Source organism: Orbicella faveolata, unplaced genomic scaffold, assembly GCF_042242905.1.
Source record: "Orbicella faveolata isolate gen_17 unplaced genomic scaffold, um_ofav_v1 contig_35, whole genome shotgun sequence".
NCBI classification, from domain to species: domain Eukaryota; kingdom Metazoa; phylum Cnidaria; class Anthozoa; order Scleractinia; family Merulinidae; genus Orbicella; species Orbicella faveolata.
Genome location: NW_028301564.1, coordinates 25798861 through 25811378, shown reverse-complemented (window position 1 = coordinate 25811378; position 12518 = coordinate 25798861). Strand labels below are relative to the sequence as shown.

Sequence of the window (12518 nt, the reverse complement as noted above, 5' to 3'; positions counted from 1 at the left end):
TGGTACCATGCAGGTAAATAAACAGTTACTGTTGTAACAGAACAAAGTAAACTTTATTCCCCCATTACTGACAGTTACACGTGTAACATCTATTGGATGATTTGGATCGACCCTAAGGGATATCATGCGACCCTAAAGGATAAGTAGTATCTAATTCCAACTAGCGAGCGATATCTAGGCATGGCGTTCCAAGAGTAATGCTTGAAAACGAGAGTGTATATACGAATTCTATCGCAACTTCAGTAGGTGGTGGAGATTTGTGAACAAACAAGCAAACAACGCTTATCAATGGTATATAGTTTTTAACACTTTATTAAATTAAAACTACAATGAAAACAACTGTAAGAACACTACAACAGTAGGCCCATGTAAGGACCCGTTGCTATCACACGTTTTGGTACCACCATCAAGTTTCTTCCTCGCAATGTCCTTCCTTTCTGACTTGCTTGTAGTTCTGAACATCCAAGAAGAAAGAAACGTAGTTATTTGAGTGATAAAGAGATAACTGTGAAACCGCTGTCCAGTACATGAGGGGGTGTGAAACACAACAACTTTATTCGCTCGTGTACTTTTGTACTGAAAGGTTTTGAGATACGATTTTTTTAGCATTCGTTCACAGCCACAACGTTAAGGTTGATTTAACTATTGTGATAACTCACCAACATTCTAAAAGAACAGAACTGAGTCTTTTTGTCGCCAATGGCACAAGCTTCCGTTATTACTTACCAAAGGAAGACCTCGGGTTCGTCACTTTTTCAGAGGGATGATGATTCTGTCCACAAGACTGAAACAAGAGAAAGAAGGAAAACAGTTTAATAATAACCAGGAGGAGGTCCTCTCGTATTGTGTTTTCGTAAAACAGGGTCATCGCGTCATGATTTGTGGAGTGCCGTATTTTCAAGATATGACACAACGTTATGACTTTCTTTTACCGCATATACCGTTAATGAGGGACGATTTGACATTTTCTGTTGGTGACAAGCAAATCTAAGCTGTGGCCAAACTCCCAACGTTATTTTGATTGCGTCGTTGTTTTCGCTTTTGATATACTTTTTAAGCTTTCAAATAATTCAACGGGAAGTCGAAGCTGGGCTGTTGAAAGTAATTTTAAAGACTCGAAGGGCACAGATAAGACTGTGCCAAACTGGAAACTGGGGTTCCACATTTTGGAAGTAGATTCAAATAGGGGAATATTTCTTCATCCAACGTGGTAGAAAAAAAAAGCCACACATTTGCAATCATTAAGAGACAATTCATTTATTTCCCAAATTGTCAGAAGAAGAGTCAGAACTCTGTCTCCATATTGCAGCATGATCCTTAAGTGATCTCCGCATAGTTGTCCAACCTTACCCAGAGACTCCACAAATACTTCAGCTTTAGCTCTTGGTTGCTCCTGGTTGCTCCATGGTTTGGTCAGAGACAATTTGCTGTGTATAACCCCCTGTTGGCACAACAATGATATAAGGTTGTCAGGGCTACCCACAAACTGAAACAAGTACATATATCAGGGCAATATTAATCTGATACTGTCCACACACTTATTCAATATTCTGAACTTCCTGCATAATGTCATCCATATTAAGAAACTTTGCCATACTTCCTTCTTCCTCTGCCATTATTTCCAGAGGTTTAAGCCAATCACAATGAAAAGTTTCCACGGTGCACTCGATTCGCATCACTGTCTCCAGCTGATCAGAGAACAAATGTTCTGAAGTCATATTACAACTTGTCACTATCAATTCCACTTTGTCTTTGTACTCTCTGCCAGAAACTTAGCATGGAAGGAAGGCACCTTTTTCAAAGCAACAACCTTATTTACAATCCAACTTTTTAATAATTCACTTTCAGCAATGACTCGGTCAATCTTCTTGTTATTCCATGCACAAACTTCTCTGGTGTATACCTTGTCTAGAGCTGTTTCATTATCCAGACATGACATAACTAAGACCAAGCCAGACTTGTCCATGAAAGGGGTTGCTATGGTAACCTTAGCTCCTTCTATGTTCCATTTCTTCATTCTAAACTGTAGCAAATTTGCAATAATCTTTCCTGGATTTACCCCGTCATGAATTTCATCCTCATTAAACTCGCTACCTTGGTGGACTCCAGAAGCTACGCATTCATCACAAAATTTGGTACTTTTGTAGACTTCATTGACCTCACTGCCATCAACTTCAAGGGTATTGCTTTCAGTTCTTTCAGTTTCGCTTTCGTCTTTAGCAGCTATCAAAGGAACAGGATCAACCAGTACTTGTCTCAACTTATCTTTTAGCTCATTAGTTTTCTTGCCCTGTATTAGAAGGGATTTTTTCGTGGCATACCAAGTGCAGGTGAACAGTTTGTTTGTAAATTTGTGGGGATGTCCCTCGCCAGTCGGTTGACTCCATGTTCCTGTGTAGCCCAGAGCCGAGAAGTATTTGTCGAGATCTTTTGCGCTGCCCGTCCATTCGAAACGACCCCCGCCTTTTCCTGATATCCGTAGGAATTTAGATGAGTCCATTATTGTGCATTTGCTTCGTGCGTTATCTTCTCGATCGTCTTGGATTTGCTGCTCATGTGATTGCCCTTGGATGAACTTGGGACACAAATAGAAGGTATTCTCTGATTGGAGTAACTACTGACGAAACCAACCAATCAAGTCCACGCCTTCTCTACACCTATCTCAATTAACCAATCAAAATGCATGTAGTATTTTGTAAACAAAGTCAAAATACGTTCATTCATAAAATTTCAGTCGTCTTACGTTTTAGCTGTAACCAGTACAGTTGTAGTAAGATTGTCTTTACGGTTTACGTATTCACTTTTTGACGTTTGAGTGTTCGTGCCGTATATCATTCCTTGAAAGAAGCCACCAGAAACACATGATCATAACAATGCGATATGGAAGTTCCAGAATTCTTGCTGTTGAAGTCTTGTTTCTAGCCGGCGTTTCTTTCGTCGACATTTCGTTAAATGATCATGACGCAGTCAGAGAAAATGGTGAGAAAATGTTTTCTTGATTTAAAAAAATCATCGTTTTTGTCGCCCTTTTAATATGTAATCAGCGAAAGTTCTTCTGAATGTTCGCATTCCTTGTTTTCAGGTGGCTGACATAGGGGACGCAATTGGTGTGACGCAGCAACCACGATCACCGAAAGTTCGTAGTTTTCCTTCTTTTGATCTTAAGGTGGGTGGTTTTGCATAGAATATACCTCTCTTTTAGCGCCATATATCTTGTGGCTTGTTCTAATTTTGTGTTTAGGGACTACACATCATGAAAGTACAATACGACGTAAAAATGCACGGATTGTGCTGAGTAATCACAGTTTATAAGCGTGCAGTTCGCACCAAATCTCATATGCAAGATCACTTTTTATATTAACTATCGATCGAATTTGGCCTTATTTCGAGGCAGAAACTTTTTCTAAGCGATAGTTTGTGCCAATATAGGTCTATTTTTTTTAAAAAAATCGTGCTCTCATTGTGCTCTTAACACGCATCAAAATATCCCTCTGTTGTAGTAGTAATTACATCATTTTACTATCAGGAAATTAAATGTGACGTCATTGGTTTATATTGTAAAAGATTGACAGATACTCTCTGATTGCTTACCATTTGTTTGAATAATCTGGTTGGATGACTGTTTGATAACGTGAGGGTTTAATAAGATGTGTTTTAAGGATTTTTAGAAATCGACAAACTGAGAGGAAGCCATTGAGATGGTGCTTACTATTTGGAATTTGATTTCCTGTATTTATTGTTTTCTGTTGATGAGAGACTAGAAACTGGGGATTTCAGCCAATGGCTAGGAAATTTTCTGCCATTCCATTCAGAAATGGTAAAAGAGGAGTACTTGAGGAGGTAGTCTACAATTTGCAAACTGTTTTTCCACAACAGAACTGTTTCATAATACATGTATATTGTGTAGTTTCAGAAAATATCCCTGCCTCCCCCACGGAAGGGATTTTTTCCAAGACCCCAACCCCTCTGGAAATTCCAATAAAAGCTTTACACGTTTCTTTAAATTGTTTGGTCTTACAGAACCCCCCCCCCCCCCCCCCAGGCAATTCCAATCCCTTCTGTGGGGGGAGTATGGATACATGTATTCTCTGGACCTGCACATTTTGACTTTCAACTCAAATTTCAGGATTTCTTTTGGCCAAATGGTAAGCACTCCACATCACTGTGTCTGAAAGATTAAATGAAAATGAGTAAGCTGTTTTGTCATTTTGAGGGAGCACAGTACTGTGTAAAAATGTGGTGGTTATTTTTGGAAAGTTGAATAATTAACATGCATGCACTAACGGATGTTTTGTTTTGCAGGCATGTATTAAACATTTGACTGTGGTTGCCTGTCTTCTTACTATAGCATTTGCAGAGGTAAATGTTTTCGAGATTTTTCTTGTTTGCTTCTGACATGTTCTCAGGCAATTAAACTTTACTGATACCTGAAACACAGCCATTTCTTAAAAGGTACCAAGAAAGACAACCATTTCTGGTTTTTGGGTAATGTCAGGCTTTTAGCCAGATGGAAGTCCAGGCATCCTTTAGAAGGCCACTCTTTAAAGGAAATTGTTTTATTTTTCATATATGTTGCCTTATAAATTGTTCATTTGAGCAGGCCCTTAAAAGCACATTTTGGATGCACACTTTTCAAATCCTGGCTAAAAGCTTGGGCATCTTTGGATGTCATTAGTAACTATCTCCTTTTATGCTGAATAAGTGGCTTTTTTATGAATGCCAAGATGTGGCGGACAGTCCCTACTGAGACAGGAACTAACCATGCAAAAGTTGCATGCAGCCCTTATCATTTAAGGCACAAATGTACCCTAGCCCAAACCCTAAACTACATTGTAACGTGGTGTTTTGAAGTTTTGACCTTTCAACACCTCAAAGGGATTTATACAAAAAAGAGCAGTAAAATCTAAAATGTCAGGCACCCTTTGGCTTGTTTTTGTGTGATTCATACTATTGAGATAATGTCCTTAATATTATGCTTGTGTCAATATCCACTGACTAAGAATTTAGATAGGAGTAAATTACATACATGTACGTGTATGCATCATTTTGCAAACTTTGTATGTTGGGGTATAATTTTCATAATATATTTAACTTGCCTTAGGTTTCCAGGAATAAAAATGTTATCTTTTGGTTGATCAAGTCATCATAAAGCTACAGGCCAATTTGCCACATTTTCAGAATTGCTCTGACATCCTCATGTTGCATTCTTATCTGTATTTTTTTTCTCTTTTTAAGCCTGTAAACGCTTGCAACTCTGAAACTCAGTTCTTGGTGGAACATGAGGATGGATCAACATCATGTGAGGGTTGTCCATCTTGCCCTCCAGGGCAAACCCTTTCAATAGAGTGTGGGAAGCAAATACTATCAAGTGCTTTAATAAAATGTGAACCGTGCGAACTTGGCATGTCATTTTCAAGTAAACATGGAACTTCCGTTTGTACTCCTTGTTCATCCTGTGCAAAAGATCAGGTGGTGGTGCAGAACTGCACTCTAATGTGGGACATCAAGTGTGACAAAAGATGTTATGGCAAGGACAGGTATATTTTACTTATTAACCAAACATAGGGCTGTAATAGGAGAATCAACCAAAGTCCTTCTGGCACAGGCAAAGTCAGGCATACAGTCTGCACAAGAAAAGGCTGAGGATGATGTTCTCCCATTACACTCCCAAGCTTATGAGCGTTAATAAGGTTCTTCTACTAGCTGTTTGTGATATCCAGCCTGGCATTGACATGCATGTTATTATCCTAACTTGTAGACTCTGTAATCTTTATATAATAAGCTCTTATGATAATGTGCAAAGGTTTTTCTAATCAATAAATATTACTGACAGTGACTTTCAAAAATGGGGAAATGTTGGCTGAGGTTGTTTGATTCAATTCAAGTAAGAATTAAGTGGATGGTTTTGATGATAGCTAGCAGGTGTCTTGCCAACAGATCTTGCCTGAGACCAAGCAGCTTTTGTTGAAAACCAAGTTGAGGATCTTTGATGTTAATAGCATTTCTTACTTCTACACATGCATCTGAAAAAACATTCTATTGTGTATTTTAGTGAAAATGTTTTGGTCAAATTAGTACTTACTAAGAAGGTGTAAGGCATGTGACCTTCAAATTCATTTCACATCAGCCTGACCTTAATAACCATGTGGGGTTTACTATAGTTACAAATGGCACAGCAGATATATTAATACAAATGAAGATGTTACAGAATACAGTATATTTTAGATATTGAAAGATGCTAATGCATATATGTATGCAAAATTTCCATTTGATATTGTTTAAATCTGTTGCTTTACAGGTATTATGATGATGACAAGGGAGACTGTTTCCCATGCTCAAAATGTTGTAACGATGAGCAAGATGTCGTGGAAAATGAGTGTAAAGAAAAACTGGGAACCCGATCAAACATGATCTGTTCTTTTCACAGCAGTATAAACCGATGTGATAAGTCAACAGCATTTCCACAGGAGCCTACCACAACCATGAATCAGAGTGCAATTACCAATGATTATACAAGTCCAAGCCAGGGTTCCAAACGTGAAGGCACTGTACCACCCACTGCCCAACCCAATCATCATTTCACTCAAACAAAAACAGCAAAGCATCAAGACTTACTGATTTCAGTCACCATTCCTGTGGTACTGATATTAGCTCTGCTAATAATAATAATTACTGTTTATTTGTACATTCACAAGGCAAGACAAACATGCAGTTACTTGTGGTGCAATTGCAATACTGAAACTGGTGTTGCTGACATGGAAAATGGTGCATCTCCGACTTGTATTGTGCATTGTAAACCAACAAAGAGAAATCTAGGTAGGATTGCAATGTTTTACTAATTAGCATTTCTTAAATTATTTGCAGGTTTAGCTAGGCCGGTCCATATAGGAAAACCCTGCCTCAAGTGTGGCCCTAATGGCTTAGAGCTTGTGTGCCATACTTACATGTAGAACTTCCTAAATATGGACCTGCTGCCAGCCAGAGGATAATGTATATATCCATATTACGCAGATGTTTTTATGTAATATTCCTTTCTATTCTTTTATTAATTGTGTACTGTTATGTACATGATGTGGTGTAAAATTTTCAAACGATCTTTTATTTCCTAGTCATTTCAGATTATGTTAGAGAGCATCAAACAGTGAGAATAAAAACGGTAGCAAAAATAAATTTATACCATAACATACACCTAATTTTACATGTTGCAAGAGCTAAACGAGCCAATAATGCTAAGAAAAGCCTTGGATAGGATCTCTGAGTGATAGATAAAAGGTTGTCATGCAGTCAAACAGATGATTGAATACAATACAATATATAAGTTACAAGCAAGTTTATTGCCTCAGCTATGCTGATGCATATGGTTTGCAAAGCTTTTTTTTGTTGACTACTGTTTGAGTTAATTATTGCCATTATACGTTAAGGTTACACAATACCATTGCAGGTGCCCCGCAGAAGAAAATTTGTACCTGTGTTGTTTTTAAGGAAACTACCACAAACTATATATCAGTAGAGAGGGTATGAACTGTAGATTCTGGAAAAAAATATCCACTGTTTTGGCCGTGCCTTTGTTGAGAAGAAAGAAGTAGGGAAACGGAACACGACTGATAGTCATTCAGCCAAATTAATTGGGTATCAAACGAAGGCAGTGATGTTTAAGTACTGCACAGTGTTAATCAGCAAGCATCAATCTCTGAATGTGTCAGAGTTTTCCAGTATTCTTATTGGCTATCTTTTTATAGCCTCATGAAGTTATAGTATCCTGTTGCGTTTGCACCTGTCACAAGAGAAATATCCAGGATATAAAAAATCCCCGACACACTTTTGCTTCTCAATGCTTAGGGAATGCTTTGGCTAAATTTCGTGAAATTCTGCCGATTCTACATACCCTATTAATTCATTTAAAGAAATGGTATTCTCGCAAAAAAACTATTGCAAGTTATCGCCGTTTAAAGAGTTGTAAACATGTCACACGTTTACTTGGATGTATGTCAACAGAATATGTTGCCAACCAATGAAATCGTGGCACCCCTAGCATTCACAGGGGATTTTTGTGGGAATTCCAAGGCAATAATAGTGTAATAGCCATGTTCTCCTTGTTGAACTTTGGTATGCATCTATGGAGCAGTCAAATAATTATAAGCGGGGTAAGAACACGGGTACGAGTATATGCACGATCCCTTGCAGTTGTCGGTCAAAGTTTTCTTTGTTTCTTTGAGAAATTCAGCTTTTGTCTTCTTAGGTCCTGGCTTTGATTATTTTGCTGTCCAAGGACTTTTCTCTTCTCTTTTTTGGCACATTTCATGACCTCAAAAAGGAGTGATAGGTAGCATGGAAGAGCGAATCAATTCGAGAACACAGCTGTGAAATGGCGTATGAACAAGAAAATGCTAATGAGGCTCTTGTAAGAAGAGCTACCAGACAAAGCCGTTTTGCACAAAAAGCCGACGCCTTATGAGGATTATGACACCTAACTATTTTATTTACTTTTATCACTAATTGGAGCTTTTTTCCTAAATAACTCGAGCACATTTTAAAATTTTACTGTTATTTTTTTGGAAACTGGATTTTGTAGCAACCTTTCTGTTTTGCTTATTAAAAAGATAAATTCTACGAAAGTAGCACTCTCATTTGGTATTGTGTAACCTGAAGTTGACTCAGTTGCAAGTACTTCTTCCTCAACTGCAAGGTGTTGTTTCTTAATGTATAGTATTCTAGTTTGGAAAACGTTTTCTTTGATAAGTTTGTATTTTAAATTATACAAAATGTGTTTGTATGCAAATTATATCTAGATTGAACATTTTATGTTTATTTAGGGTAATTATTCCAACAGATATGGTTGAAAAAGGGTCAGTGAAGAGTGACAAAGTTGAATGTGGCATATTGTTCACAGAATCAAGGGAATTACTGTTAGGAAAGGTGCAGTACTTTATATATAATATTTGGTCATGAGTTTGAATAAACCTTTTTATAGTTTCTTGTGGGATTCTCACCATTTTATAACTGCATAGTATATATATGAAACTAATCACAGATATGGTACCGCTGTCTCAACACAATGAAGAAAAAAAATAATGGTTTCAACCACTGCCCCCCCCCCCCCCCCCCAATTGCTCTGGTTTTTGGTTTTTGAGATTCCCTCCCCCTTGGAATTTCCTAGAACCCTCCTTGTAATGGGTATGGATATTTCCTGGAACGACACATTGCAAAGGAACTGAACATGCTAGCCTTTTCAAAAGGAGGAGTTGCAAAGTTGACTACAGATTGTGTTGTTTTCCATTACTCCTAATAAATAAGCAAACTAAAGTGTATAATTATTATATTTTCTGTAGGGTAATCAAGAGGAATTGGCATGTTCTTGCCAACAAGGTGTGCAACAATGTGTGCAACAAGGTGTGATGTTTTGCTTAATTTGTAGAACTTTGAACTTCATTACCTAATTGAAAATTAACTCAGTGTATAAATTACTGCCTGTTAAAATATTTTTGTATTTCCACCTTCTCAAGATTTCAGATAACAACATAATTATGTAATTACATTAAATTCTTAATCTATTATTTAATGTTTGTAATTAAATAGCCTTGGAATGGCTGGGTTTTTTTGGAAATGGTGAATATTTAGATATCTAATCTATAAGTCATGGAGAAATTTTCTATGATTTTCGGGCAAATCTTAATAAATCTTTTTCTTTAGTACGTACTTACTTGTTATGTCCAGTTTGAGTAAATATCCCTAGACCCAAGACTGATTAGGGTCTGAATAGTGCTGAAATGTAGTTTTCACTTGAATGAATTTGCTAATATGGAATTCAATGTTAATTCGTTATTTAGTTAGTACTGAAACTGGTGTCACTGACATGGACAATAGTGCATCTCCGACTTGTGGGATGCATTGTGAACCAACTAAGGAAAATCCAGGTAGGATTATAATGTTTCACTAATAAGTAGTTCTTAAACTTAAAATTATTTGCTGGTTTAGCTAGACTGGTCCATATACTTGTAGGAAAACCCTGCACCCGCAGCCCCGAGCATGGCCCTAATGGCTTAGTGCGTAAGGCAGACATAATTACTTACTTTTGTGAATGGGATCGCCATTCTAATTTTTAGAATGTAACGTTTTTGTGCAGGAATTAAAATCGATTATGTTTGTTTTGCTGAGATAGTTAAGAACATCTGAACTTTACAGTAGTTTAAGTGAGCATTTTCTCCTAGGGACAAATACACCCACTGTGTAATGTTAGCTGTAGCAAGATACGACAAAACATGTTTAATATTTTTAAAGAAAAATTACTTTCTCTGGCTATGAACATGCAGTTTGTTTCAAGACTTAGAGCATTTGGCTGTCAAAGTGCATACAATGCAAACTTAAAAAATCTTAGTGAAAATAAAGTGTTTTTCAAAAGTAGATGAAACTATAAAGCAGAATAATGAAGTTTTACTAATCCCTCCACTTCATTTAATTTTTGACCCCTTTTTAGAGCCCAGCAGGTTACTAAGTGGCTTATTGGAAGATGATCCTTATCTTCAAGATATCTCAGAGTGTTTGGACACCACTTTGGCAGGCGCTGGTAACTACCGAGCGGTTGCACAGAATTATGGCCTCAATCATTACAAGATATCCTCAGTCCTTGAAAAGGACGACAGAGGGCCAACTACGGCACTTATTGAAAACCTTGCAGCTACTCACCCAAAACTAACAGTTCATGAGTTTACTGTTGTGGTGAGAAAAAAAGCTAAAAGAAATGATGTGGCTGAATTGCTTAAAGCATACGATTCAGGCAAAAAAGTATAGAGGGGTAGCAATTGATTTGAATTTTTAGTGTTTTGTAATTTTATTAGAGAGAGTATCTTCCATCTTCCAAAGGTTAGGGTTTCCCATAATTACACTTCTTAGATGATTATGCATGCTTAATATCAGTATAGTTTGGACAGAATCATTATATTCATACTATTCCTGGACACAGTTTAGTAGGGTTCCATATTTAGGGATCCGGAGTTAAGTAATATTTTAAGGGTCAGAAAAAACAATGGATTTTAGATGAAGTCTCAGGGACCTAAATTTGAATTATAAATAAGTGAAATTTCGGTTTTTTAGAAGTTTGGTATTTTGAAATTCGGTGAGTGAATTGAGGTTTTTTTCTTGCTGCCTCAGCGTTTAATTTTACTAGTGTTCTCTCTGGAGGAATACAATATTTTGGTCGTTGACCTGTGAACAGGTTTCCTACTGGATATAGGTTGAAAAAGAAAACCAGACCAACTGCACTCAGCTTGCTCTGGGGGCTATCCATGTAGTCACAGGCAGAAAAAAATTTTCCTCCTCTTTATTGAGCGTGAGCCATAGAAGCTCGCCCATCTTACATTTCGGAAGAGTTGAGATTTATCACGGTTAGTGAGCGGGCCTGTGCAGTTGTAAAGGAAAAGAAAGTATGCAGGATTATGGTGTCTGGTCAAGAAATATATTTTTTCCAATTGACTACCCCTAAGTCGTAAAAAATATTAAAGAAACTAAGATAGTGATATGTTTTTCCCGTTTTCTTTTTGTACACTTTAAACTACTGTTGTTCATTTCGTATTAAAGTAACGCGAAAGTATTTAAGTTTGGAAAATAATTTTGATGTTCAAAAATGTATTTGTGTCAGTTTTGTTTCAAGTAAGACGACAGTGAGGCAGAAAGTGTTCAATCTGTTTCATTCAGTATTTTCTGACCAAGGAATCCCATTTTCGTGGTTTAAAAACACCGTATGCTTATTCGAATTTAGAAAATTTAACATCAAAGGTGTACAGAAGTTCTTCAAGAACAAAGCACAGTAAAATTGGAAAGTATGCCAAGTTTTGATATCTCGAAAAGTACACGAATTGTAAATATTGAGAACTCTTAAAAAATTTAAGAGCTCGACGTTGTTACCTTACTTCTATAGCGCAAACAGAAATATGAAGACCGAAAATTTCAGTCTAAAGGAAAACATTTTGTGGTGTACTAAAAGTGCTCAAATTAGTTTTGTCGTAGGTGTAATTATGGCAATGTAGCACCACAATTTCTTCAGTAGAAATCTTGTTTCTTCTTTTGTAAGAGTCGATCATGGTCTCTTGGCATATATAACCTAATCTTTGAATTTATTATCTTTTTCACATTTTTTATCTTTTTCAGTTCTTTCGTGTAAAAAGAGTAGAGGAATAGACCTTACGCAGAATTACGTGAATATGTCACCCTAGGCTTCATTTAATCGAAATCATCTTGTCAAACTTCTGGCTCCATACTGTTTACACGTTGGAGTTCTTTGTTGCTGTGGGAATTTATTCATGATAATACGTGCAAATTGCCAGTCGAGAGTGAGGCTTGGGATGTAAGTAGTTTACGGTCCGATGTGAACATACATAAGAACTATTACAACCTGTGTAATCACTTAAGATCTTTTGTTAAACAAAGTGAAGTGCTGTAAAGAATATAACGTATTTTATTAAATAATTAGGCAATTTCGCGCTCTCTTTTTATTTTTGTAACTTTTAAACTATATAATTTTA

At 36.8% G+C, this 12518-nt stretch overlaps 2 protein-coding genes across 2 annotated transcripts; one reads left to right on the top strand and one right to left on the bottom strand.

Moving 5' to 3' along the window:
* Positions 1-294: 294 nt before the first annotated feature.
* LOC149104030 (uncharacterized) lies at positions 295-2577 on the bottom strand. The gene is made up of 4 exons (XM_089274288.1): positions 1904-2577; positions 1351-1441; positions 727-784; positions 295-454 (listed from the first exon to the last, which is right to left on the bottom strand). The coding sequence occupies exons 1-3, from the start codon at positions 2498-2500 to the stop codon at positions 756-758; spliced, it is 717 nt and encodes a 238-aa protein (XP_089130414.1). The 5' UTR covers positions 2501-2577; the 3' UTR covers positions 295-454; positions 727-755.
* Positions 2578-2724: 147 nt separating this feature from the next.
* LOC149104029 (uncharacterized) lies at positions 2725-12473 on the top strand. The gene is made up of 9 exons (XM_089274268.1): positions 2725-2979; positions 3083-3166; positions 4303-4359; positions 5236-5537; positions 6299-6816; positions 8831-8916; positions 9330-9390; positions 9828-9914; positions 10475-12473. Exons 1-9 carry the CDS (start codon positions 2953-2955, stop codon positions 10786-10788), a joined length of 1536 nt encoding a protein of 511 aa, XP_089130394.1. The 5' UTR covers positions 2725-2952; the 3' UTR covers positions 10789-12473.
* The last annotated feature ends 45 nt before the right edge of the window (positions 12474-12518 follow it).